The 27,597-nt window shown below is 47.3% G+C and overlaps 2 protein-coding genes across 3 annotated transcripts in view; both read left to right on the forward strand.

Moving 5' to 3' along the window:
- LOC144729150 (activin receptor type-2B-like) overlaps positions 1–7,815 on the forward strand; it is a 35,682-nt gene extending 27,867 nt beyond the window's left edge. The window contains exon 11 of the mRNA XM_078609127.1: positions 324–7,815. Within this exon, the coding sequence (XP_078465253.1) occupies positions 324–620 (297 nt within the window). The 3' untranslated portion in view covers positions 621–7,815. The remainder of the gene's footprint in view (positions 1–323) is intronic.
- A 2,573-nt stretch (positions 7,816–10,388) lies between these two features.
- LOC144729151 (kinesin heavy chain-like) overlaps positions 10,389–27,597 on the forward strand; it is a 38,998-nt gene continuing 21,789 nt past the window's right edge. The window contains exons 1-9 of one of the 2 annotated variants that reach the window (XM_078609129.1): positions 10,389–10,452; positions 11,405–11,795; positions 17,672–17,759; positions 19,037–19,110; positions 23,975–24,079; positions 25,032–25,080; positions 25,415–25,470; positions 26,695–26,782; positions 27,448–27,572. In XM_078609129.1, coding sequence (XP_078465255.1) covers positions 11,664–11,795; positions 17,672–17,759; positions 19,037–19,110; positions 23,975–24,079; positions 25,032–25,080; positions 25,415–25,470; positions 26,695–26,782; positions 27,448–27,572 — 717 coding nt within the window. In that variant the 5' untranslated portion in view covers positions 10,389–10,452; positions 11,405–11,663. Of the gene's footprint in view, positions 10,453–10,725; positions 11,254–11,404; positions 11,796–17,671; positions 17,760–19,036; positions 19,111–23,974; positions 24,080–25,031; positions 25,081–25,414; positions 25,471–26,694; positions 26,783–27,447; positions 27,573–27,597 lie in introns of those variants that run through there. The other variant, XM_078609128.1, reaches the window with a different exon arrangement.

Below are 27,597 nucleotides of genomic sequence, written 5' to 3' on the forward strand. Positions count from 1 at the left end.
AGTGTGGGAAGGCCCTCATCAAGCAGTGAATTTAGCAAAGGACTGTCCATGTACAATTTCGTAGTATTCCTGTAGGGGATGAGTGGTCCTCCGTGAGCCTGACGACCAACGAGAAGTGCAGACGGGTGGGGTATTGTTCAGACGGATTTTGGCGGTGGTATATCTACCGTAGCAGCAGTAGCAGCTGCGGGATTTGGCAGAGGGTAGACGTTTTTGGCGAGGTGCGGTGGCATCAGCGGCTTTATCGACGGTGACATTTTGAGCTCTTGATTTTCATCTTGCGCGGTGGTGGTGGTTGTGGTGGGGAACGATGATGCCCGCAGGGACTGGCTCAGCTGTGCGTGACCATGGAGGAGTGCTGGGACCACGACGCGGAGGCTCGCCTTTCGGCCGGCTGCGTGGAGGAGCGCCTGGTGCAGTTGCGGCGCCACCCGGGGCCTCCAGGCCTGCCCGGCGGCGGTGGCACCACCACCGCTACCACCGCCTCCTCTCCTCCTCCCACCGCCGACACCACCACCACTATTGCTGCGCCCCTTCACTCCGACTCCCTCATCATCTCCATGTCTCCGACCTTACTCAACCTTCATTCGTCGTCGCCCAGCAAGGAGTCGAGCCTCTAGACCAGGGGTGGGGAACCTCGATGGACCCGCAGGGCCGGATATGGCCCGCTACTTCATTTCATACGGCCTGTGACCTTCAGTCACTGCAAGGGCCCCCTTGAATATTGACAAGTGATGAAGCTGTTTGTGTTAACGTGTGGCCCCATCTAAGATAATTCAAAGTGCTATTTGGCCCCTGGTAAGGAAAGGTTTCCCCACTCCTTCTGTAGGCGATCGTCAAACTGTTGGAATAACTTTTCATTATTTAACCAGGTTTAGAGGTACGCATTGTTCGTTATATGCTTCACAAGAAAACTTAAGGGCGTCACGTACGAACAGTTTAAACATTTTACCCAATTTAGTTTTCCTATTTTACACACGTTTTGGATTTGGTAGGCTTTCACCCTTGGACAGATATCAGAACGATATTGCTGGGTCATTGCCGTCTGCTTCCCAGCAGGGGGTGAGATGAAATTGAATCGGTGCAAGTACCGTGACTACTAAGCATTGGGGAATTGAAACAATTTTAATTTCCCGCAAGCTGGCTCAGTGCGTGGGCCCTGTACAAATACAATACAATTTGGATATTTATCGCATATAAATGCAACCACACATCAAGGTTCTGTAAACAGCAAGGTGTGTGCACCACCAAAGCTGTTTATCTGCCCCTCCAATCTGGTTTTATTTCATCGATGTCACCGGGAGACTTGCTTAGTTTAGCCAGCGATTATTTTTTTTACACTACCTGCTTATCCTAACCAAGGTAGAGATGCTTTCTGTTCATGGCGTTGTGAGGTTATAAAAAAAAAATCACTCAAATAGTTCACGTTGTAAGTTGGACAAAAATAATAGTGCTTTAATTTTTTTGAAACCAAAGTGACTTGAGCTGATTTTTATACTTCGCATATTTTAAATATGAAATGTATTATCCCTCGTTCCCTCCAATTGGCTCTTCTGGCATTGTAGTAAGAAAAATTGACATTTTATTTAAGAAATAGTAATTCATTGCAGTTGATTGTAGTTAATAAACTTAACACTGGCGCTAACTCATAATCCTAATTTGGCTACGTAAATGGTTACCAAACACTGTCCCTCACCCAGATTACATTTTTTTTAAACATATACCGTGAATGTTTAAAAGTAAATATTTACTAAGCGCGCTTACCTGACGGTCAGGGTTAAGGCCAGGGTTAGCATTTAGATATTGGCTGGGGATAAATTCTAATTTAGGGTAAGGCCTTGGGCTAGCGATAGTGTTAAGGCTAGGGTTAGTCATATTGGCTATAACCATCTAAATACTTTACGATAAACTAAATTAGAATATGTAATATATTTTTGTTAAACATTTTTATTTTCACGATAAAATGTCCCAGTCTCCCCTGCTGTACATGAAACCAGGTCTGGTCAGGACCCTAGTTGGAATGTAATTCCCCTCTTCCACTGGCACATCCTAGCCGAGCCAACACGGCACCTTCACAGTACAGGTGATTTTTTCCACTGGCCAATTACCGTGCTAAGCTGGAACCAAATCGCGAGATGTCGAAATTTGGTTGCTTTTTCATTGCACGTGGCATCAAACCGTCAGCTCTTAAAGGACACAGAGTCGCGGCGTCATCTACACGCGGCTCTCGTTTCTTGTTACGTCAGCGGCACGACTTGGCTTCGACGGTGAAGAAACCAACAGCTGAGCTGTGCCGGGCAGGCTCGGCACAGCCACAGCGGAGCTAGGTTGTGCAGTGGAAACGGGTGTGAATGTGATGTCACGTTGAGTTCGCTCTGGAGGCGTGTCTCATCAGTCTGCCATGCGTTTTTAGCATTTCAAGGGACATCCCAGGGAATGGGTTTGGTATTTAGGCATTGTCAAATAATTGTTCACATTGCCTACTTTAGAAAACGATAAGAAAGATGTCATTTAAAATAATTTCATGCCTTGTTTTTGCTCGGTTATATCGAATTGCGATTTTAAAAAAAGTTATTGATCATGTGTGTACTGTACATGCCCAGGTCATGGGTCATGTTCCTGTGGCTTGATTTGGTAAGATATATTTGAGAAGGGTAAAGCGATAGACTCATAGCGAGACTGAAAAAGACGCCTTCAAGGTTGTAATCCCATTGTCTTACTCAAAAGTCAAAATTAATTGCTGCTTAAATGAGGCGGTACTCATTTCCCATTTACTGCCCTGACCCAGTGGTGAAAATTGCACGTTCCTATGGCAGGGGTGAGTCTCTCCACAGGCTAACCACTACCACTGTTGACCTCCCCCACAATGTGGTACTCGTGTGATTGATCCATGATGCTGGGGTTGGTGAAATAGATACCACTTTGAAAAGAGCCAACTGTTGTGGCAAAAGACTGGGTCCTTCCATACCAATGTGGAATTTACACCTCTGATTCAGAACCAACAAGACGTCTCGGTTCTCTACTCGATAATTGTGAACTTTGGCAAGTGAAATGGGAATATATGTGAAGAATATGAAGCTTGCTTGTTGCCATCAAAGATGATGATACTTTCCTCAAACATTGCTTTCCCAGAGCAATGCTTATTTTTTTTGTTTATTGAGCATAAATCAAAAACATGCCAGTTGCAAAAAAGGACGGTGCGTTATCTTGTTGCTTTGTACGGTGGGAAAGCTGCGTGAACGCACGTCGCGTGCAATCCACGTGATCTTTTCAATGGTGCTTTGAACACACATTCTCAGTGCGTGTGCCTGGTGCAAGGCCCGTTTCGTTTGTCCCGAGGGGCCTTTTTTGGTAGCCTTTGCGATAACTATGGCAAGTGATGGTTCTACAAAAGACACGATTTGAATGGGTTTAAAAGATGTGTTATTTTAACGCGTTTTTTTTCTCCCTTCCCCCCCGCCCCCACCATTCGTCTTTGGTACTTCAAGCCTGTTTACGTTGCGGGGAATTTGTGACTGGGTTGATTTTGCTGGAGCAACGGCTTCCTTCGTCGATGCTCATCGTTGCTTTTATTCATCAATAAAGGGGCAAAACACCCGTTGAACGCGGACGGTAGAGGCCACCGGATATTAGGACACAAGCCGGCTGCAGGCTGCACTTGGAGGTGTGTGTACGGTTGCCACTTGTCCCTGGTTTCCCCAGGATCATACTCTCTTGTTGAAGAGGTAGCTGTCCTGAGATCTTCGCAAGTCTTGCCAGGATGTTAAAGTGTCACATTTTTATTGCGTAATGATGATATTCCACAAATTAAAATGCATTTATGTGTAGTACTCCCGCCCCCCCCCCCCCCCCCGTTCTGGTATTATGAGATATCATTTCCATCATATGTCCTGCACATCTCCCTGCAGATAGAGCAAGGAAAAATGTATTGAGGAGTTGGAGGTATTCATATCCATTCCATACGGTCAAATTAAGTTTATAATTCGCCAAATAAAATGGGTAATTACGCCAATTGCACATGCATCGAATTCTGCATGTTGGAATCATTCCACTGCAGATTCTACAGTGGCAACTGAAAAAAAAAACAAAACCGAATTGAATCATGGCCTTATAATTAGCAAATTCGAAGCGACATGTTCTGTTTAGGAATCGATGCATCGTCAGTTGACCACGAGCAACCAATGGAGGCCACGTGCTCTTCCCCCCTCAATCTATACGAACCTCTTAATTCAATAAGTCGGGTTTTAGCGATGCTGGGGACGCTGCTCAATCATTTGAATGAAACGTGTTCGTGCGCAGCGATGACGAACTATGCGGGGTGCAAATGCGGCTCGCAACGTCTTGATGTCCTTAAGATTTTTTGTGTTCACGGAATCCTCTTCAGCGGAGGTGGGGGGGGGGGGGCGGTTTCCCAAAACGTTCCAAGTCCGCGGACCGCTGTCAACCGTCGACGTTTCGCACGCCGCAGTTGTCGTGTAAAACGTGTGGCGTTTTGTGAAATGTTATCGCACGGGACGTTCGGTTCCGTGGGTCACTTCCCCACCCACGGCGCACGGCCTTGCTTGCTCTCGAAAGCAACGGTTTTGTTTTTGTAATCTGTGTAAACTACCTCAAGTTTCATTTTTTTTTAAATATAAAATGCAAGTTTAATTCTTGCCACATCGAAGAGTCCCTTACAAGGAGAGAGAGAGAGAAAAACGTTCCAGATTTTATATACTGTATAGTGATGTAAGGTTTTTTTTTTACCTGCTGATGGTTTTACAGTCGAATGGTGGTTATTCTAGTTGTAGATCTGGGAAGACTCATTGTACGACGTGAGCAGAAAATACCTCAGTCTGACTTGGATGCACACTGTTCAATTATGTTTGTTCCTCGGTATTCTCCATCAAATGTGAATTATCCGTTTTTACAACATCCTACTCGCAAGCCCCTTCTTGTGCTCCAGGTTTACAGAGCAAACGAGGCTATGTTGAAACGCAAAATCGCCAAGTCTGGGAATCGAGCTCGTTTAAGGGAGGCTTCCTTTTAAAACCTCTCTCGTGCAAGAATTATTTGAATGAAAACCAAACTATTTCTTTATTGGTTTAAGGTAATTTTACAATTCAAAAAGAAATCCCTCCCTCCCCCCCCCCCCCTCAATGTGCTGATAATTGTTTTTGTATAATTTCATAGCGGTCATATATATTGTAGCAGTCCACCGCAGTGGATATGATGCATGAGAGAGGGTTAACGTATACCCTTTATATGTGCCCGGTACATAGCATGTGCGCCAATGAGCATGGTAGAATGCACATGCTGCCTTCCAAAGGGTTCCTTGCTCAAGTTTTATACATCCTAGCAACCGTGCTGATCAATCGCAAGTGTTCTTTCAAATCTGTAATTGCGGGACTCTATGTTACTTTCGACATCTGTGTAGCGCGATGTAAGAAAAGAAAAAAGCTTTTTTCCTGGTGTCCAAATCGTATTCATTTTAATGCCGTGTGGTATATTGTGCAGACCTTAGCTCAGGGGGGTTTTACGTGTTCAGTGCTTTACACCGTAGACGAGTCAAAGTCTTGCCATTATGAGCAGCGACACTGGGCTGCGCATTCCTATGTTCACTGCTCAGTTTTGTTGTGCCGCTGAAGATGGATCAGCGATTTGAAATCTACGCTGCACGCGGCAGCTCATGTCACCTCTTTTGCCAATCATCATGAATATTGCTGACATGCACAACCCACTTGTTAATGCGGCCTAATTTTCTAAGTAGTTTTTAGCACTTGATGTCAGTGATTCTGTTTTTAATTTGGGAGGGAACCACAACAATGGATACATTCGGAAGTTTTTTGTAATTGTCCTATATGTATTTCGATTTAAAGCTTTCGTGACTGCAGGGATTCATCTTCTTGGTTCTTTCGGTAAAGTCACGTAGAATGGAAATAATAAAAATAAAACAATCAAATAATTCTCACGACGTTTCGGTCACAACACAAGCAGCCGTCCTCAGGTGGAGAACAGGTCTGTCTACGTGACTTTACCGAAAGAACCAAGAAGATGTCCTGTATATAATTGGGGTAAAATGGAGGTGTATTGGTTATGCACTGCACAATGAACCCAGCGACATGAGTTTGATTCCAAGCCACGGCTACCATCAGTGGCGAGGTGTACCTGGATCGGTCCTGGGCCTCCCTTGAGCCCGCAATGTTTGGTCAAACATCCGCCATGACCAACGTGGCATGGGGGAGGCCTTCATCCAGCAGTGGATTGACAAAAGAAAGGCCTGTGCATTTTATTTTGTTAACGTTTGTGACTGCATATTTATTCTGGTTGGCTGAGAGAGTCTGAGAAGCTTGCTGATTTGGAGTATATTGTGGTCAATGCACAGCTCCTGAAGTGAATCATATCCTTAGTGTTCTGTATTATAAAATCGGACTTAAAGAAATGTACCTTTGACATCAGGGGCACATAACCACCTGGTGGTTATGCATCTTACCACAGGTGTTTGTTGAATTGCCACGATTCTGGCTCGTAATTTGATGCGACAATACTATTTGGTCTCATTTGTAGAGTTGTCCCATTGGTCTAGTGTACATTAACATATTCTTGGAAATCCTTGCAAATGAGTATTTCCATCTCGATGGACTTTCCAAGGTGAAGAAAAAATATTATTTGCTATAAATTGATAATGATAATTCGTCACGCGCAATTTTATGCAATTGTCGTGAGTAAAAGAAACCCTTTTAATAGATGGATTGATACTACATAGCCTACGGCCTCATTTCACAAGACTTTCAAATTATCAGCACATTTGGTATTTTCGCACCATTCTTAGGAGCGGAAGGTTGTGGCAAAAGTGCCCTCCGTCACAAGATGATTAATAGTCTGCAGGAGTTTCACAAGTAGAGGCGAAGGGGCAACTTGCCATGCAGGCCTTACCAAATGAGAAAGTGTTAATTTGTGGAGTACTTTTAAAACGTGCCAAATTTGGCAATTTTAATACCAGTGAGCTTTCCCCCCCCCTGAACGAAGCCTCCCTTTAATGTGACACGTGACAAACTGCGGTTTAAATTACGGACATGGAGTGCCTACAACCTCTCATTGAGGCGGGCCCTTTTTTCTATACTTTTAATAATGTATTACTGTCACGGTGAGATTCCAGGTATTATGTTAAGCCTACATGCAGTATTTTGGTTTGTTAAAAAGACTTGTTAAGTTCTGTTTGTGCTTGGACACAAATAACTACTTTAACCATCGTGTCGTCAGGTGGCCAATTTTATAAGTCTCATTTTTTTTGTCTCAGTCTGCAGGACAACTGTTTTAATGAAAAAAGCTCAACCCAGTGTCTGGTCTTAAAACCTTGTAAATTAAAGAGTTTTGTTACGAACGTATTATTATCGTTATCGGTTTAGTTGATGTCGTTTTTTTGTAGAGTAAGCGGTAGGGCTTTTGTTACATTTTAGTATTTAACATTTTTCTAACGGGAAGGAAATGAGTGTGGCGTTTCACACAGCGCACGTTTTATGTTTGTGTGGGGGGTCTCACGCAACCCAAGATGTTTCTGTCGGTTTGAAGGGCTTTTTTTACATTAAAAAGTTCCGTCCTCATGTTTATACAGTGTTCTATGGGGCTGGGCCTTCTTTGTGAATGTTCAAATGACTTTTTTTGTTGCCAGTGTTTCATTTAAAAAGAAATCTGTATCCTAATAACATTAAGTCTTCATGTTTTCTTGTGTGCGACGTTTATGTCTGTCCAGAAGCCTAAAACAGCCAACATTGTTCCGAATGCATAAACTGTGAAACTGTACAGTCAAGTCTAAATAAATTCCTCCGGTTTTTACGTCTCGCTGTTGGGATAAGTACTTATCGTGCCCTGTGTCAACTTGCATAGCTTTGATGTAATGATGCAAACTGCGACGAGTCGTGCTCCATTTGACATTCAGAAAACACCGCACAGAGCCGTCTGAATTCCACGTGACAACGTCACCACGTGTCCGCCCAAATCAATGAACCGCCCACACCCAGTGTCGTACCTGTGCATGGTGTCCCATCAGATATCCGCCTATACCCCCCCCCCCCCATCGTGTCGGATATGTGACGTTGCACTGCATTCGACACTATCCCCACTTCGGTCGGTGCGTGCCGTGAACACGTGCAGCCCTTTTGCCAACCCGCCGCTGGTCGAGGGCCTCCCCACGCCATGCCTATCGCAGGGGGGCATCATAGTACTGTACAACAATTAACTTTGTTGCACAGTACTGATCTGACTTGAGTGGCGAGGGAATCAATGCAGCATATCCCCCTCCAGCCTTGGGACTCCTGTACCCGTGCAGCACTTGTAGCACTGCAACGCACGTGCGTGAATGAACACATTCCTGCGGAGGGAGCTGGTAGGAACGTTGGGTTTCTCGGTCAATGGCCAGGGTCAACGGCGGCGTGGTGTATTCCGCAAATATGCCCGACTGTGAGGGCGGGCACAAGCTGGCGTGAGTAGGTTAAACGTTGAGTTTTATAAGGGCACCACGGGGTGACCAACTCCTCCCCACCCAGCACCACCCTCCCCACCCAGCCCCACCCTTCCCACCCAGCCCCTCACCCAGCCCCTCCCTGCACGACGGACGGACGGACACAATAATCCCCTGTGGGCTGGTGGAACCAGTAGGTTCCTACCTGTAACATTTTCCGCTGTAGAAACCCCACCGACCGTTCGAATCCAGTGCCCCCCTCATTTCGAGTGCAATACATGAACCATTGCGGTGGCGTGCACTCATTCCAGTGCAGTCACTCGTCCGATGGCAAAGAGACCCACGTTTCCACGTACAGCAACACCTGTTCCGATGCAGACAGCTCCGTGTTGTTGTGCCGTTTGATGGCGAGATGTTAACTACCTCGCCTGGTGTGCAAGGATGATTGTGGGTTCAATCCCGACTCTGACGCCTGCTGTATATTTGTAGTTTGCGTGTCTCTCCCCGTGGTCGCGTGGATTGTTCCCCGGGTCCTCCGGGTTTTTCCCTCCATGTAGAATCAACATCACGCGTTTAGAGTATGTTGCTTCTCTAAATGTCCACGTGGTGAGCCGTTTCGTGGAGCTATCATTTGCGGCCAGGCCGCGTCCTGACAGCGATGGGGTATAGCTCAGTGGGCCCTCCCACGGTTGGCTACGTACGGTGCGAAGGAAGTTCAACATACAATACCTGTCAACCCCTTACCAGTGCCCTGCCTTATTACAGACCAATTCAGACATTATTGGTCACCACCGTGCCGTATTAATCTCAACGTTTATCCTACAAAGTCCCATCACAAGGGAGAAACACAAATAGACAAAACATTATTCCCGTATTGAAACGGCTGTGGGGCCGTCCATAAATGACGTCACGCAGCTAGCGGGGGGGGGGTCAGACATTTGTAACGATGTGTGACGAGGGGGGGGGGGGTTGAGAAATGTGACCTCACATCAAAATGCATAACTTTAAATAAATATAGACAACACGTTCTACTTAATTAAATATACTTTTTAATAAATGTTTTCTCCTACAACATCAGAGTGCAGCGCCACATTACATACGCACCACAATGACAATAGTTTAGAGCGATTTGAAGCATGTTTTATTTTGGGGCAGGGGGGGGCAGAGCTTTGTGACGTCATATTTGAGGGGGGGGGGTCTGACTTTTTGTGACGCCGTGTGACGATGTGGGGGGGGGGGGTAAAAAATCGTCCAAAATCGCGTGACGTCATTTATGAACGGCCCCTGTACGCCATATGGACCTGAAAACTCAATTTCCCTGTACAAGAATACGGGTTAAACCGCATGGGTTGACAGCTGTGGCATACGACATTACCCGGTTAAATAAAAAAAACGTTAGAATCTTCTTTATTCTGGTTGTATACTGCCACCCATCCCACTCTCCCAGTTCCAGTGCAAGTTTCACCCATCCCGGTGCAAGTCACCCACCAAATCTTCTTGGTTCTTTCGGTAAAGTCACGTAGAATGGAAATAATAACATAATATAATGATATATTATATTATTTTATTATTTCCATTCTACGTGATGAATCCCTGGAGTCACGAAAGCTTTAAAATCATAAAATAAAATAAAACATAATAAAGTAATATAATAAAATATATTATATTATTTTATTATTTCCATTCTACGTGACTTTACCGAAAGAACCAAGAAGATGAATCCCTGCAGTCACGAAAGCTTTAAATCGAAATTCACCCACCAAACCCCATTCGAGTGCAGAGACTTGCGGCGTTGCAGGAATCACTCCTCCCACCGCCCTCTCTCCCCCGCCCGTTCGTTCCGGTGCAATTCGCTTGCAGTGCCGTGGCCAATTCCAGTTCCAGTGAAGTGGGCGAGCCACGTGCTTCGTGCGTGGTGGGGTGTGGGGTTATAATAAACTCCGGGCAGCAGTAGCAGCAGCAGCCGCGTGAAGCCATTCAGCCCCTAGCAGCAGCAGCCGCAGCAGCCACGGGTATCATCCGCGGGCAGTTTCGCATTTCTCGTCTCCTTTGGACTCTCCAAGTCCGTCGCTCGGCGCTTTTTGTGCGAACTTTAAAGCGCTTCGTGATGCCGGCCGCGTCGCTCTCGTCGATGTATTTTCTTTGTTGTAAATGTTTTTTGTTGTAAAGAGAACGTTTTAACCTTTAGCACGACTGTACTCAACCTCTCTGTGTTAGTTGTCGTTTTTTAAAAAACTTTTTATTGAAACCGGACACAGTATGAGCAGCGAAGGGCCGATGCGTAACAGCTCTTAGTGTGTCCACTGTTACGTTATCGGTTCTGTGGTTACGTATATTATTATTAGTGTAGTAGTTTAAACGTTCTAAGTATATACTGTGTGTGTGTATATAACGTCGAGCAAAATTCTAGCAACATGTGCTGAGCAGCGATGGCCCGTAGCTGATCGTGTACTGCTCCGAGTATGGTTATACACGGCTAAGTTATATGTTCTATAGTTAAGTAAATTATCGCAGTGGCAGCATAAACCTTGAGATTGCACACCTTTTTTTAGAAGATCGGGAATGTTTCTCGCTTCGTTTGGTAACCGTGTGTCGCCTTTCATCGGCACGTCGCTTGCGTACGCAGTCGGAATCTGCATCTTATTGTTGTTGGACGATCTCTTCGTGTCGCTCGCAATGTGTTGCGAGTTTGAGAATCTATCTCGCTGATCATCGGATAGGCGACGGTAGCAATTCGTAGCTTGTCTTTTAGCTGGCGTAAAAACAATTTTTAAGTCCATTTAAAGCATCACTATCATCAACTGCAGCAGTAGGTACGTACTCCGTTCACACACGCGCATATTATCCTCTACATTCTATCTATACTATTAACGCATACATTCTTACACGTTATACACACACACACCCGCGGTATATACTTACACGCTCCGACTTTGTCGAGTTCATATGCCCTTTCCCCCGCAGCTCCGATCAACACGGTCGGCCGGCTACGTACGGCGCGAAAGAAGTTCAACACACACGGTAGCATTGGGAGGCGACCACCACCACCACCAGCACCACGAGCAGCACCACGCGTCAAGCCGAACCACTCGAATCGAAGCGGCTCACGCGAAGCTCTCATCTGGGGTGGCTCTCATCTGGGGTGTTACGCCAAGAGGCGGCTGGCCCTGGGGCTGTATCCCGCGACGTTAGCCCTGGGTTGGACTCCAGGTCGCCGGTCGCGATGGAGGGCAGCTCCTCCGAGTGTAACATCAAGGTGATGTGCCGCTTTCGGCCAAGGAGTACTGCCGAGAAGACGGACACGACGGCAAGTCCGGCTCGCCTCTGCGGCGATGGTGACACCGTGCTGTTCGGGGTGAGCACCTTCCGCACGGATGCACCGCGTTCATTCCGTTCATCCATCGTGGCGTTCGTCCACCGCTTCGTTCATTGCATACACTCCGCTGCACCTCAATGTGAAATCGCGGTCGTTGATCGGCATCTGCACATCCAGCCACACGGCGAGAATAATATTCGTTTATTTTAATCGATTCGTTCGTTGATTGATCCTCTTCGTTGCCCGATTCGTCGATTCATTAATTGCTTTAAGCCGTTCGTTTAGGAATTTAATTGTGTTGCTTCTTTTTCACCCGTCGATTTATCTGTAGATTATTTCATCGCCTTGAGCCATTCGTTGATCATGTGTTCATGTCATTCGTTGCTTCATCCGTTTGTCACGTAATCGTCGCTAAGCCGCTTAATTATGCGATCGACGTATCGCTTCGTTGCTTCATTCATTTGTCATCTGCGTCGTTCGCTGGACACTTTAATTCATCAATCGCATCATTAAGAAAATGCAATGGAACGCTGAAAAACAAAGCACGGTACGCGTAATGTAATGCAGTGCGACTGTGGCCACGCAACGCACGTGGCCACACGGCAGAGGTCGCAAACAGGTTTTGATTCCTTACCCGTACCCGGTCGCAATCGGGTACCCGATACGCGTGCCCTACCCGATACCCGGCTACCCGTACCCGGCCGGGTATCGGGTAGGGTACGGGTACGGGTACCCGATTGCGACCTCTGGGATGAATCCATGTTGCAGGCGCGGGTGGGTTGATTCTAGGAACTTGAATTGTGAGAAGAGACAAGACGTTGGGAAATGAGTGACAAATGGTTACTCACCAGTGACTCACGGCTTACCCGTACCAGTACCCGGCCGGGTACGGGTAGCCGGGTATCGGGTAGGGTACGGGTATCGGGTACCCGATTGCGACCTCTGCCACACGGTGGCCGGCTGAAGCCCTCTCCCCGTGGCCAGCAGCAGCAGGACCTCGACATTGGCAATCCAGCTCGTGAACGTACCGCCATCCGCAAGAAGATAGAGATACGTAGAGACCCAAAGACTCAACGAGACACATCGAGATATTCATCTAAGACAAGTCCTAGAAGTGCGACTGTGGTCATGCAACTCGAGCTATGGACTCGCACCGTAAAGCCACTGTGGCGGTGTGCGCTCCTTCAACGGATGAGGAGGAACAGCGACACGACACGAACTCGCTCTCGCTCTGCTTAAGCCCTCTTTGTCGTAGCCAGCACCAGCAGCAGTCCTCGACATTGGGGCATCGATCTCCTGAACGTCCTGGATATTCCATACGCAAGAACGTAGTTTCGTCAACGCTTAATTTGCGTCGTGCAATGCGTGAATTCATTAAGCGTCTAGTTATTAAATGATTGCATTCATTGATGCCATCCTTTGCTTCGTTCGTCAGAACTGAGCCATTGTTGGTGCTGTTCAGGCATTTGGCTCCGTGGTGGTTAATTGGAATGCAGAAGTTTGCGAGATGAACAAACAACACGCAGGTTATTGAAATCTTCGTCGAATAACAGCCAAATTACTGCACAATAACAACAATAAAAATGCCCTTTATTTATGCACGTAAGCCTCCGTGAGTCTCGGTTGCAAATCGGGGACATCGATTGTTCAATCGCAGAATAAGTGAGCATCAATCACTTGGTGATGCTCATGTTGTGTCGGCAGTAGTGCAGTAGCACAACTAACAAAACATCTCAACACGTGGCAGTGGTATTCACGAGTGCGTTGAATCGGGGTTGTGTAGGCTTGAGCAGGTAGAGGTTGCGAATACGGAAGCTACGACTGTGCCCCCCATATGCACAAGACGAGTGACGGAACGGCAGCCAAATGAGAGGGAATGCAGCCGCGGGGGAGGGGGAGACGACCGTCACGGAGATGGAGCGATGGAGAATACAATTCGTGTGCAAGGGGGTGAGATGGATTCATTGATGCATCGCCCGACCGTGAGGATTGGCGACAGCATGGGAAGGGGGGCGCCATCATCCAGCAGTGGATAGACCAGGGGTCGGCAACCTTGCGGCTCTTTCGATTTAAAGCTTTCGTGACTGCAGGGATTCATCTTCTTGGTTCTTTCGGTAAAGTCACGTAGAATGGAAATAATAAAATAATAAAAAGGAAACATTATAAAATAATTCTCACGACGTTTCGGCCACAACGCAAGCAGCCGTCCTCAGGTGGAGAACAGGTCTGTCGAGAAGACAGTCTGAATTCATTTCCATTCTACGTGATTTTACCGAAAGAACCAAGAAGACTTGCGGCTCTTTTTAAGGACTGCCTCGTAACGTTATTTATTTAAGGACCCACACCGTCTTGTATCCACACGCATCGCGGCTCTTTAAATATTTTCTTACTGAATTATGGACAAATATGGCTCCTCTTGTCATGTTTGTTTACCGACCCCTCGGATTGACCATTGGCCGATGGTGAATTGAAAACCCTTTGATGCATTTTGGGTGTTTTATAGGTTGCTCAAAGAGTGTGTTACGTCTCCCTGGAACTGATCGCAATGACGCTGATCGACGTCGCAGGAGGAGCCACGTGTCCGGGTCTCGGGCGGCTCCGCTGTTTGTTTTTCGAGATGTGCCTGGAGCCAGAATGACAGGGCAACCCGCGAGCTGTCACTCGCGATGCTAAGCGTGTGCTCGCTGGTAGCGCAGCTTGACGAGCGTGTTGTTTGTTTCATAGGGGCGAGAGCTGTGCGACAACCGTTAGCGCGCTGCATGATGACCCCCCCCCTCTCGGCCTGAGTTCGACTCTCAGCCACGGCGGTGGGAGTCGTGTACGGAAATCTAAACCGGTTCTGGCCCTCTCTCCCCTTGCTCCATCCCTATCGCCAACCCACATTGACCAGCGTGGTGAAGTATGGTCAAATCGGCCCACGTGATCTTTGGGAGGCCCGGCATCCGGTAGTGGATTCATAAACGACGGTACATTACGTTGAATTGTTGTTTGTGAATCTTTATCATCACAGTTTAGCTATGACCCCATCTGGAGGTGAGTGGACAAAAAAAAAACCACTGTCAGCAAAAAGTGGCACTCAGAGCTGTAAACTTTTATGAAACGTTGCATCACGCACCATACTTCAAGTATAAAACATTTGCACGTGAAGTGTATGCCGTGTGTTCTCCGTGCTGCGCGATGTGAGCGCGGCCCTCTTGACAAGCCACTGCTGGGCAAAGGCAACCCCCTGCACTCCCGAATCATTTGTGATCGGGGTCGTTTGACCATACTTCACCACGCTGGTCATTGCAGATTTGGACCAGGACCGGTGCAGATATCGCTCGCCCTCTGATGCTAGCAATCGAACCCGGTTGTCGAACTTGGGTATCCAACTCGGGCGTCTTGGTTTATAGCACAGTGGCACTAACCTCTCTGCCACCGCTCCCACCCCCCCCCCTCCCTGTTCTGTACTTTGCACGCAAAACATTCACGGAGTTGTAGTATCGCGAAAAAAATATGCACGTGCATGCGCGGAGAATGCAAATATCGTCGAGGCAAAGTGAGCGAGTGTTATTACTAATAGGGGTTTTCCCCTTTTTTCTGGCAACAAAACGGACACCTTTTGCAAGGAATCATGCTTACATTAACCACAATACTTGCAGTCAAATGCAAACAAAAAACAATACTCTGATAATTTATGCATTGTCTTTGAAACTGATTGGTCCACACCAGAGACAGCTTTCTTTGGAGCCTAGTCTCATATGGTGTGCATTTGACTGCAAGTATTGTGGTTAATGTAAGCATTATTCCTTGCAAAAGGTGTCAGTTTTGTTGCCAGAAAAAAGGGGAAAACCCCTATTAGTATATTTTGGTACTGGCAAAGGAGGTCCGATGATGAGCGAGTGTTCATGCCACTACAACGAGTAATGTCTCGAGTCAGCAGTGGAAATTCCACATTGCTTTGGATGGGACCAGTGGCGCCGTAGGATAATCCTAATGAACGTGCAAAAACCCAACCGCTCTCTATACGTGAAAATGTGTATGTGCTGTGGGTAGATAGATGCTTTTAGTAACGACCCAAGGAACCAGTTGAAGGCCAAATCCGCTGTCAAGCCGAGAATGGTGTTTTATTTGGAACACATTTCTACCCAGATGTGCCTGCTGAGATAGTCACAACACTACATTTGAACGCAAAACTCCCTTCTGTGTCTCCACACACACAAATAAAAATAAGTTTTAAGTCAAATCGGCCTATTGGCAGTTTGCAATGGTAAACTGTGAATAATTTTGCAACGCTTGCTCGAAAACGGAGTGCAACACAAGAACCAATTGTCAATGCGGACGTTGCAATAGTACTGCACAAGAGACAGAGTAGCACTGTGTGGGATGTAGCAATCGCGCACCGTGTACTCCATCTGCTCCTCACGTGCACACACACACACGTGTATGTGTGTGTGTGTGCACTAAGTTGGGGGGGGGGACCAGTAGTGTAGCGGCTAGGAACCCAGCGACCTGAGTTCGATTACCGCTCACGGCCAATTCCAGTGACGATTATCTGAACACGGTCCTGGGCCTCCCCTAGGTTGACTCTGCCCCAATTGAGTACCTGGTGCGGAGTGTAAACATCGCCACTGGGGAGACCACCCACCCCCTCGTGTGCCGTGCCGGCCTTCATAGGTGCTGCTCGCTATTACAGCACTTGCCCCAACAGTCTCATAAGGCTTAGAGCGAATACTATAATTTGTGCTCAACTGCGTTAGTGATTCCGAAGCCAGTGGTGGAAATGTTGAGTTCTTGGCCAGGGAGACATTTTTTGACTTGAAGATGTCAGGATGTGTCGGGTAACAGTTGTGTGCTAAGTTCAGACATTACTGCGCGGCATTCGGCAGTGCTTGCAATAGCTGCCCTCCCGAGCGTGACACCACAACCCAGGCATCTGCCTGGGCGTTTTCACAAGCCACCGCACGCATCTCCCGCACAGCAACTATGAGAGAATTGTTTGGCCGTCTTCTTACAAACAATATCTACCCAAAGGCAATGGCTCTGCAGCGTCTGTACTTGCGTATTGCACATAGTGTACAATTTGTAATGCCCAGCAGTTCAACTTGACATAATAAGAATACTAAAGACATTTGTTTGTCCAGGACATTCCCACCGATTCTGAAGACTTTTTCAGGAGGGTCCTGCATCGGGGTGTTTGGCCAATTCCATCAAAGAGATGTTTAGCTTTGAGGTGGGAAGACCTTGTCATGAGCAGTATTAGAGCGGCGAGTTGAATTGGAGGGATTGCCTGAATTTGAGCCCTAGATTTTGTGGAACTTGAGGATAGTGCTTGGCGCACTGCGCTTTGAACCCGGCGAATCCAAGTTGGAGTCCAGGCCAAGGCGAACAAAAGTGGCAAAGGAATATCTGAACTGGTCTTGGCCCACCCGTTGACCAACCCAACATTGCCCAGAATGGGGAAGTAAGGTCAAAGCGCTGTGAGCCCAGCTACTTGATTTTGATTCCCAGGGCTGTGGCTAAAACTTTGTGGCGAGTTATACCTGAACCGGTCCTGGACCACCTCCCTTCACCGACCCACACTGACCAGCGTGCTGAAGTATTTTAAAGTAATTCTAGATTTGAAGCTTTCGTGACTGTAAGGATTCATATTCTTAGGTTTTTTCGGTAAAGTCACGTAGGTAAAAAATTAAAATTAAAATTTTAAAGTAGCCCCTTACGATGTATGTATGTATGTACACGACATGTATGTGTGCAGATTGAACTTCTTTAACACCACCGTACATAGCCAACCGTGCAAATTGGAGGTGCGGGGGAGGGGGGAAAACAAACTAAATGCACGACAATGAAAGGACTGTTTGTACGTCTTGATTTTAAACATGTGTTTGTGTATTTTCCTCTCTCTGTGTCTCTGTCTCTCCCACCGCCCACCTTAGGGGAAGCCGTTCGTCTTCGACCGAGTCTTCTCCTCGGAGGCCATGCAAGAGCAAGTTTACAACGCGTGTGCCCGCGCAATCGTAAAAGGTTAAACTTGTGGCCACGCGGGCTCGCACTTTTTTTAACCACCAACATTTTCCCACGTTCGAAACTCGTGACTGCCATTAAAAACAAAGCCCGCTTGCTGCTCGTTCGACCGAATCGCTCACTAATTACCGGTGAATTATTTAGCTTTTTATTTTTATTTTTTGTCCAAGCTTGCAATTCCTCACCTGACGGCGCACCGTGCAAAATATATGGGCCTGCGTAAGCTGTGGGCAATATCTTAAAAGTACCGGATGATCCATTGACTACTGTACACGTGGACGGTGGCGCGTGTCTGTAATCCGGCACCGGAGGCGGCGAAGGTTGGTGGATCACCGCACCGATGTTGATGATAAAGTAAGAAGTGGAGAATTATATACATATATACACACACCTTATAACAATAAATGGATCGCCGATTATTTATATATTCGCATTGCTTTTCAAATCGTGTGGCCGTTACTGCAATTGTCTGTGATAATGAATGACTTACGTTGGCGCCGTCTCTCGTAAAATTTGCATGAAACACGGCGAGGTTAACATATAAACAGATTTTTAAAATAAATAAAGTTAAGCTACCAATTGAATACTGCATTGTGGCTACGATGTAAAGGCGCAGCCCTGCAAGTGCTCGCTCACGTCACTGCTGGCGGCAGTGCCTCCACTAGAGGGCGCTCGAAACGGCACCGCCAGAGAAGAAACTTCCACCTCCTCTTCAGAGCTGGCCAGACGTTTGGACGTGTTGGGAGCACTCGCACTTTACCCCACCACATGCTACCCACCAACGGCGATCAAATATCTTCTTGTATATACCCTATTCTTGGTTCTTTCGGTAAAGTCACGTGGAAGGGAAATAATAAAATAATATATATATAAAACAATAAAAATTCTCACGACGTTTCGACTGCAACGCAAGCATTCATCATCAGGTGTGAAATCCACAGCAAGAAAATTTTCTTGCAGTCGAAACGTCGTGTGAATTTTTATTGTTTTTTAGAAGTATTCTTTTATTATTTCTCTTCTATGTGACTTTACCGAAAGAACCAAGAATATGAATCCATGCAGTCACGAAAGCTTTAAATCAAAATTCTTGTATACCCGTTTATACTATTGGGCCAATAGGCTTGTGCCGATGATATTTTAAACATTTGAACATGTGCGCCAACTGTTCGGCAATGTCGACATGCCCGCTTGCCAATGCATTGGAGAACGCTGTGACGTCAAACGATTCCTAAGCGTTGCATTCAACATTCCTAAGCCAAGCAAACGTGTCATTGCAGATGTCCTGGAAGGCTACAATGGGACGATATTCGCCTACGGTCAGACATCGTCCGGAAAAACTCACACGATGGAGGTATCATTTTTCTCTCTTCGTACTTCATACATACGTCTCTGGCATTGCTGGATCGCTGGCTGTGAATCCAGGTTGCCACCTACGCAGCGATTTCACGTCCTCGGCCTGAGTAACCGCAAGGATCGCACGCGAAAAAAACCCATCGCGTAGAAGTTTGTCCCGTACTCAATTCGGTGACATTACGGCTATGGGAATGGCTGGGAATGAATGTCGAGTGGTTTGACTGTCGTGCGATGAGGAGTGGTCTCGGCGGCAGTGCATGTGGGAAAGCTTTGCAAGGATATCTCGGCTGGAGTGTCCGCGACCGAGGGGCCGTTGTCTCGCGCAGAAGGGTTGCTCTGCTCCGCGAGAGTTCCAAATGAAACGTGAGGCCGATGTCATGGTTGGGATAAACCACATTGGAAAATCGAGGCGATCGCTCTCAGGCGTTAAACCCCCAGCATGCAACTCGAGATAGCACCGGGCGCCTGTGTGTAAGTGAGTTAGATTTCAGTGTGTGGCGAGTTAGGTGCCCACGTGTAGCGAGTTAGATTCCCGTGTGCAGCGGGTTAGGTGCCTGTAATTTTCTCCAGGTCCTCCGGTTTTTCCCTCCAAATTTAGAATTAACATGCGTTTATAATATGTTGGCTGCTATTAATTTTAATGTGACAAGCTGCTTCGTTGAGCTATCATTTGTGATAGCCAGGTCACTTCTGGTAAAATGGCTACATAGCTCGGTGGGTAAAATAAAAATCGTCAAGTCAAAACAAACCACGTACGTTTCACGTCCTGACAAGCCCTGCCTCTCCGCCTGGCAGCCAAGGAGAACGCATCCGCAGAGGCGACACGCGCGTGCTGTGCGCGTTACGCCACCGCTTTGTCTGGAATGAACGCCGCGTGCGTCTCCGCTGACGAGCCGATTGAGCCGCCGGCCCACGACAGCTGTCGTAGATGGTCACAAGGCAAAAATACCAATGGCCAACGGGCACCGCACGGGAAAGTGGGGCACCGCACGGGCGACAGGTGAAAATAAAGCTTCGTGGGGGGCTAAAATAGATAGTTTTGCGGGGTGGAGGGGACGGAAAGTAATAATTTATGTATTTTTAAACGAGTGATATATTTTTGGTTGTATGTATTGCAGACCTTCTTTTGCACTGTACGTAGCCAACCGTGCTGATCGGAGGTGTGGGGGGAAGGACAACAAACTAAACACAAAAAGTGGTTCTAAGGAAATGAGTTTTTAATCTAGAAAAAAGAGCGCATATATTCAGGGGCTTTCCTAATATAGCAAGGAAGAGCGTTCCAGATGGCCGCAGACGCACATTTGAAAGCGCTCTATGCAGTGACCGTCTTTGTTCGATGTCTACCCAAAAGCCGCTGCGAGGATGACGGGAGTTCGCGTGATGGTTTATGTTCCTTGACGAGATCGGCAAGGTATCGTGGTTCATTTGTGTGAGGCACTTTGTGCATAATGAGTGCAACCTTGTAATGTATTCGTTTGTCAACCAGAAGCAAATGCAGCTCAGCGAGCGCCGGACGGACACGGTCGGATCTTGCAGTTGAAAGTTAATGACGCATCCAAGGGCACAGGCTCTCTCACCGTGTGTCGGTCTCCCAGGTGGTCGTGGTGGCGGTGGCCTTGCGCTTCCATAAATTTTGGACATTGTCTGAATTAATGAAATTACTCGGGTTCACCGATTTGCGTGCAGCCTACGACGTGGTGATGGCACGACCGCCACCGACTAGCGAGCTGGCTTACCATGCAGGGTCCAGAGATTAAGTTCCACATCGTCAACAGTGGTAATGCGGGGGGCCTTGCTAGCCCATGCAGGGCGGCAGAAGGCCCCGGTCACGTCACCCGTAGCAGCAGGACGCTGTGTCGCAAAAGAACGAAAGAATGCTGTCAAAAGTCCAAGCAATTTCCTGCGAGTTCAAATCGTGGTTGGCAGGTTCAACTGAGCCCATCGTCCCTCCGGGGTCGATAACATGATTGCCAGGCTGTCGACACCCTCCAATTAGCACCGTTGGCTATGTACGGTGCGAAATAAGTTCAACGTACATACATGCAATGACGGTTGTCCTATGGATAAACTCGCTCCCTATCATAGGAATGTGTAAATTCCACTTCGGGTTCAGAACTGGGTTTGGAGATAAGTACCACCTCAATCCGCATTTGAACAGGATATTATATTGACTTTGACTGGGTGGGAGAGGCTTTTTGGCTTGTTAAAGCGAACTCTCTTTAATGGGTTTGGTTCATTCGGTACCCTTGAATCGAACCCTTGTTGCAGCTGCTGCTCCAAGTATTCTCCCATTCTTCAGCTGTTGTTTGCCCGTCTCCGGAGATGCTCGCAGAGTAAACGAATCGTGCGCAGCAATACGTCTGGGGCTGGAGTAATCCGCCGCGGCTGATGGAAGGAAAGCCTGACATTTAGAATAAAGTGGCGCTGCCATTGAAGACCGCACTTGACCGCTATTTCTGTCCGTGGGCACGGAGTATCCGATAACACGTTGCGTGTGCACGGGGCAGAGCTGCTGGCGCAATACTTTGGGGTGGCAGAAAGGCTCTCTCTGTACAGTACTCGTAAAAACACTCACATAATGAGCTGTTATGATGTTTTGAGTGTGGGTGGGTGGTGGCTGCTTGTGCCTACATTGAGACACTGGGTGTTCATGCAGAGCATTTCTGGCGTCCGATATAAACTATTGGATAAAAAAACAGATGTAGATTTTTTGTTTGTTTGTTAAGTCACCTATTCACGGTTGTTACGCTTGAGGCACTCTTTGGATTAAAGTTTTTATAGCGCACGTGGCGATCCATTTATAGATACCCCACTGATTTCTAATAACTTCACTCTCAACAGTGTTGTGAAGGCGATGGCTTCACGGATTACAGAGGGAGAGGCGTTGACAACGATTCAACAAGTGCATTGAGATTGGTTTCGGAGACGAGGCTTTGAAATTAAAGATTGCTTTCTCTACTCGCAATGTATTCCTATTTTATGAGTGGGGTATCTGTAAATGGATTTCATTCTATAGGCAGTTTTCTTCTTCTTGGTTCTTTCGGTAAAGTCACGTAGAATGGAAATAATAAAAATAAATAAAATGTAGTATTTTCATTATTTTATTATTTCCATTCTACGTGACTTTACCGAAAGAACCAAGAAGATGAATCCCTGCTGTCACGAAAGCTTTACATCGAAATTTAGGCATTTTTTGTCGCACGGTACTTCTATGCTGCCACGTCCAAGCCCCCCCCCCAGTTTCACCAACCCGCCCTCACCAGCACGGTGAAGTGTAGTCGCTTAACCCCGCCCCTCCCCCCCCATGGCCTCGCACGGCATGGGGAGGCCCTCATCCAGCAGCGGATTGCCCCAAGGGCAGTACGCGTGCACGTTGCGTACATTCGCGCACTCCGACGTCGGTTTCGACGGCACACGAGCACGCCTGGAATGCCGCTACGTGATGGAAATTCTCTCGTTGTCCCCCGATCTCACTTCGCCAGGCCCGGTCGCCTGCGGCGGGGGGGGGGGGGGAGTGACCTCCGAGTGAAGGGCCCTTCTTGTGTATCGTGCGGCACGTTTCAGCCAAGGTCAAAATTGGTCAACCCACGCAAATCTGTGTTTGGCAAAGAGTGCTCATCCGGTGTTTGTATGTAGCACGTACGTATGTTGGACTTCTTTCGCACCGTACGTAGTCAGCCGTGCTAATGGGAGGCATGGGGGGTTGTGGGGACAACATTTGAATTCTAAAAAGCACGGAGACTGAATTCGGGCTTCCGGATTAGTAGAGTAATGCAAGTTCAAGTTCATTTCATTGAACCCGTATATGAGGACTGGCTATGGACCCGAATGAATGCCTGTGTTTTGCGAATGTTCATTTTCGTCCCAGGTTATTTTAGCGATGGGACAAATTGTCCCCTCACGATGCGTCTCGTCCGGTTCCATCGCAGTGTGAATGCTGCCGAAGCGTTCGAATCGCAACTTTTGTTTGTTTGTGGTAACGTTCGTTCTTAGAGTTGTATTTGGTCGTATTTACTCCAGTTATTCCCTTGTTATTCGCGAGTGGTACGTTCCGGAGATGCTCGTGCAAAGCAAATTTCGCGGAAAATGATATTGGATGACGAAAATCTTTCATTTTTATTAATTACGTTAAATAAATATGTAAATAAGCTATTCAATACATGAAAATTATCTGATCACTATCTCGTCACATTCTCGCATCGCATGCTCTCTCATCACTTTATCTCTCATCACTTTATCTCATCATCTTATTTCTCTCTCTCTCTCTCTCTTTTGATGCAGTAGTGTAGAGTTCCAGATGCGATTCGCGGATAACCAAAATTGCGGATAGCAAGTTGATGAATAACGGTAGAATACTGTATTACTATTATTTAGTATTTTTCTCGTCTTGCCCATACGTTTACACATCTGTGCATTAGCCGGCATAAGTTACCAGCTGACACTATGTGTTTTTTACAATAAATATTATAAACCGCTACGTCGCGTATCCGACTCGTTGGGGACTGCAGTACAGCCGGATATGTGACCGCCTGTGGGAAATGACAGAGCATTCACACATCCGCTACTGGATCAAAATAAATGTGGGAAAATTACTTTCACTGCACTTTATAAGTAACAAAATGTATCGAGAATTACATCACAGATAAGTACTCCAACTGGGTCTCGGCGGGTTAACTGGCCCGGGCTGATTTGTGACGGTTGGATATGTGGTGCAGTACTGCGCGGTATTTCGCTCGCTCTATTATCCAAATCACAGGATTCTTTTCAATGACACGGCTACGCATGTTTGAGTCGGCGTGACGACACCTCCTGCTGTGCTGTGCACGCTGACGTCTCGGCCGTTGTTTGTTTGTCGCGTTCAGGGAGACCTCAACGACCCGGAGCTCATGGGCATCATTCCGAGGATTGCGCGGGACATTTTCAACTACATTTACTCCATGGACGAGCACTTGGAGTTCCACATCAAGGTCAGCCCCCTCCCGATGACTTGCCACCCTGCCCGCTTGCTCCGTCGCTCGCTCGATCGCTCGCCGTGCCGCGGGTCAGCCACGAGGTGACGGGGAAAAGAGCGAAACGAAAACCTTGCGGGTGGCAGCGAGGACGCAGGAAGCTTCATCGTTGCACCCGCTGATTAGCACGATCGGCTACGTACGGTGCGAAATAAGTTCAACACACGGTACATACGTCGCCATCGTATTCGTCAGCCATGATCAATCCGCTGCTGGATGAAGGCCGTCGCCATCTCTCACGGTCCTGCAATGGAGCGATCTATCGAGTAGTTGCACGCGAGCCGATTTCGTCGCTGCAAGCCAAAGCTTGTTTGTGCAATTTTCTTACGTTCATTTGCATTTCCCTTTTGCATTTTCCGTTTTAATGTTCACGCAAATCTCTCTCTCCGCAGCATCTCATGGTTGCTCGTGCTTTGTAAGCGAGTGCGTCAATTTACATGATAGTTTTACCGTGATTATTACGGTCCGTCGTTTTAACATTTCAGAGGTGGTCAGGCAGCTCGGGGGGAGGGCTTGCGTCCTGCCAGAGGCCTCAGAATCAGTATTTTAGACCGGAGGAGGAATCTGATGAGCTGTGACGCTCTTTTTCACACGTGTCCAGTACGACCGGAGCCAGCACCACTAAAAGCCTTCGTTTGAATCCAGCCAGCCACCCAAGATGAGAATCCGGGGCAATCAGTGAACATTTTCACCTGTGGCCAACCGTTATTCGTGTCCCAAACTGGTCACCAATTACTGCACAAATTAAACGAAGGGCTTTGGACAATTCGTCACAAACAAGTTGTGCCATGTTCAGCCATGTGTATATATATATACACGTGGATTGCACATTATTAAATAGTGTTTTGAGTGTTGGATATGAATATTTAAATGTGCTCACATCAAATGTTTTTTTTTATTCTGACTGTAGGTTTCATACTTTGAAATATACTTGGATAAAATCCGAGACCTCTTAGACGGTAAGCCACAATCTCACTTGTGTTCTTGGTTCTTTCGGTAAAGCCACGTAGAAGGGAAATAATAAAATAATAAAAATAAAATAATAGTATGTTTTATTTGTTTTCTTTTATTATTTCCCTTCTACGTGACTTTACCGAAAGAACCAAGAATATGAATCCCTGCAGTCACAAAAGCTTTACATCGAAATCTCACTTGTGTACAACGGATCCATTGCATCCTTGCCTGCGGTGCGGTCATTCAATTTTGCAGCCTCATATAATTTGCCTTGCGCCGTTCATTTCCTGAGCTACAATGACACGCATGCCTCTCCGTGCGTGCGCCTTCTCACGGCAGTGGACAAGGTGAACTTGTTGGTTCACGAGGACAAGAACAGGGTTCCCTACGTCAAGGTAACGTCACATACCATCGCATTAAAATGGTGAAGATTGATTGAAAGTTTTTTTATCATTCTGATTATGAATCTACAACCGATACAGCTACAGGGAAAGAGTAATGGACCAGAGAAGCGGAAAAAGTTTTCCCTTTTCACAATGCAAGTTTAGGTTTTTTTGAGAGGGTGTGGACCTAATCTGGAAAGCGGGGTGAATGTATGTGTGTGTTGAACATCTTTTGCACCATACGTAGCCAACCGTGCTAGTCGTAGGTGCAGTGTTGAGTCTGTGGGCAATGTTGAGTCTATGGGTAGTGATAGTCTGTGGGTAGTGTTGAGTCTGTGGGCATTGTTAGTCTATGGGCAGTGTGTATGTATGCTGAACTTCTTTCGCACCGTACGTAGCGAACTGTGCTAAACGGAGTTGCGGATACGCTTAATGGAGAGCGTCACCTCAACGCTGTTCGCCAGGATTTGAAATTTGAAATCCACGGATTGCGCATTAAGTGGTCTCGCAGCTGCGCCGCCTGATATTGTGGATTTATTTATCGGTGTGAATGTACTCATCAACTGTGGTGGTGGTGGCCGCCCGACTCACAAGTGGGGATCGTCGTCGTAATGCGTTGTAAGAAAGTTTTTCTGGCTGGCTGGAGGGAGATAGGGATGGATGGACAAATGTACAGATGATGTTTTGCTCTGCAAAGGAATACACGGCCAATGAGCAGAGGGAGACCTGTTGATGACTTGGATCATATTCAGGATTGTTGACAGACTAGCGCCCCGCTGAAGCCACGTGTGCTCTCCAACACACCGGTGTGCTGAAGCAGTAACCAATTGTAACATCACTAATTGGCTGTGTCGGGCGGTGGGCGGGAGTTTAACGACACAATATTTACGCGATCTAACCCCCAAATATTTGTTTTATTTTCTTGGTTCTTTCGGTAAAGTCACGTAGAAGGGAAATAATAAAGTAATACAAATAAAACATAATAAAATAATTATTATATTATATTATTATGTTTTATTTTTATTATTTCCCTTCTACGTGACTTTACCGAAAGGACCAAGATGAATCCCTGCAGTCACGAAAGCTTTCAATCGAAATTTTTTTTATTGTTGACAATATTGGTCGCGAAAGCCTGCGTGGTGTTAAACAGAAGCCAAACGTGTGTTTTGTGCGCGTGTCCAAACGCCGATGCGTGGCGACGCCGGTGACGCGGGGGGCCCCTCCCGCGCTGCACAGGGCTGCACGGAAAGGTTCGTCTCCAGTCCGGAGGAGGTGATGGACATCGTGGACGAGGGGAAGTCCAACCGGCACGTGTCCGTCACAAGTGAGAGGGATTTCTCGTTGAATTCGGGCTCGTTGCTGTCGGTGCGCTCGCTCACCAAGGACGACTCTCGACGCTCGCTCACGGGAGGGTTTCACAACGGGGGGGGGGGGGGGGTCGATGCCGCTGGGTGCAGTATCATTCGAGGAATCCGCGGGGTCATTTCACAGCGTTTGGGATGTTGGCCCGATGCCGGTTAAATCGTGTGACTTTCTTCAGCTATGGGAGGAAACACGGAGAACTCCAAGGAAGCCCCTATGCAGAACGGGGGGGAGAGAGACCCTACAAACGCAGAAAGGCACCCGAGTCAGAAATTGAACCCTGGCTCTCCGTGCTGCCACGCAGAAGTGCGACCCGCTGTGCCACCCTGCCGCACGACTTGCCCTCGCACTTGTAAATATACGAAAAAAAAGTTCCGTAATGAAATGAGAATTAATTTCTTTAGAACTGCTTTTCCTGGTTAGTTTGTTGTCCTTCCCCCGCACCTCCATTTCGCACGGCTGGCTACGTACGGCGGTGCGAAAGAAGCTCTACATACATACATACGTACTGTACGTACGTACACACGTACGTTTCACTCCTTGCGCCCACGTATGCCAACCGCGCGGGTGAGCCACCGCAAGCGACTTGGTTGGGCCCACTCCTTTTTCTCCCTCCGCCTGCCGCAGACATGAACGAGCACAGCTCGCGAAGCCACTGCGTGTTCCTGATCAGCGTCAAGCAGGAGAACATCCTCACGGAGACCAAGCTCAGCGGGAAGCTCTACCTGGTGGATCTCGCCGGCAGCGAAAAGGTGAGCGCCCCCCCCCGCCCTCTTT

The sequence above is a fragment of the Lampetra planeri genome, chromosome 31 (genome assembly GCF_965212315.1).
Source record: "Lampetra planeri chromosome 31, kcLamPlan1.2.h2, whole genome shotgun sequence".
Classification (NCBI taxonomy): Eukaryota; Metazoa; Chordata; class Hyperoartia; order Petromyzontiformes; family Petromyzontidae; genus Lampetra; species Lampetra planeri.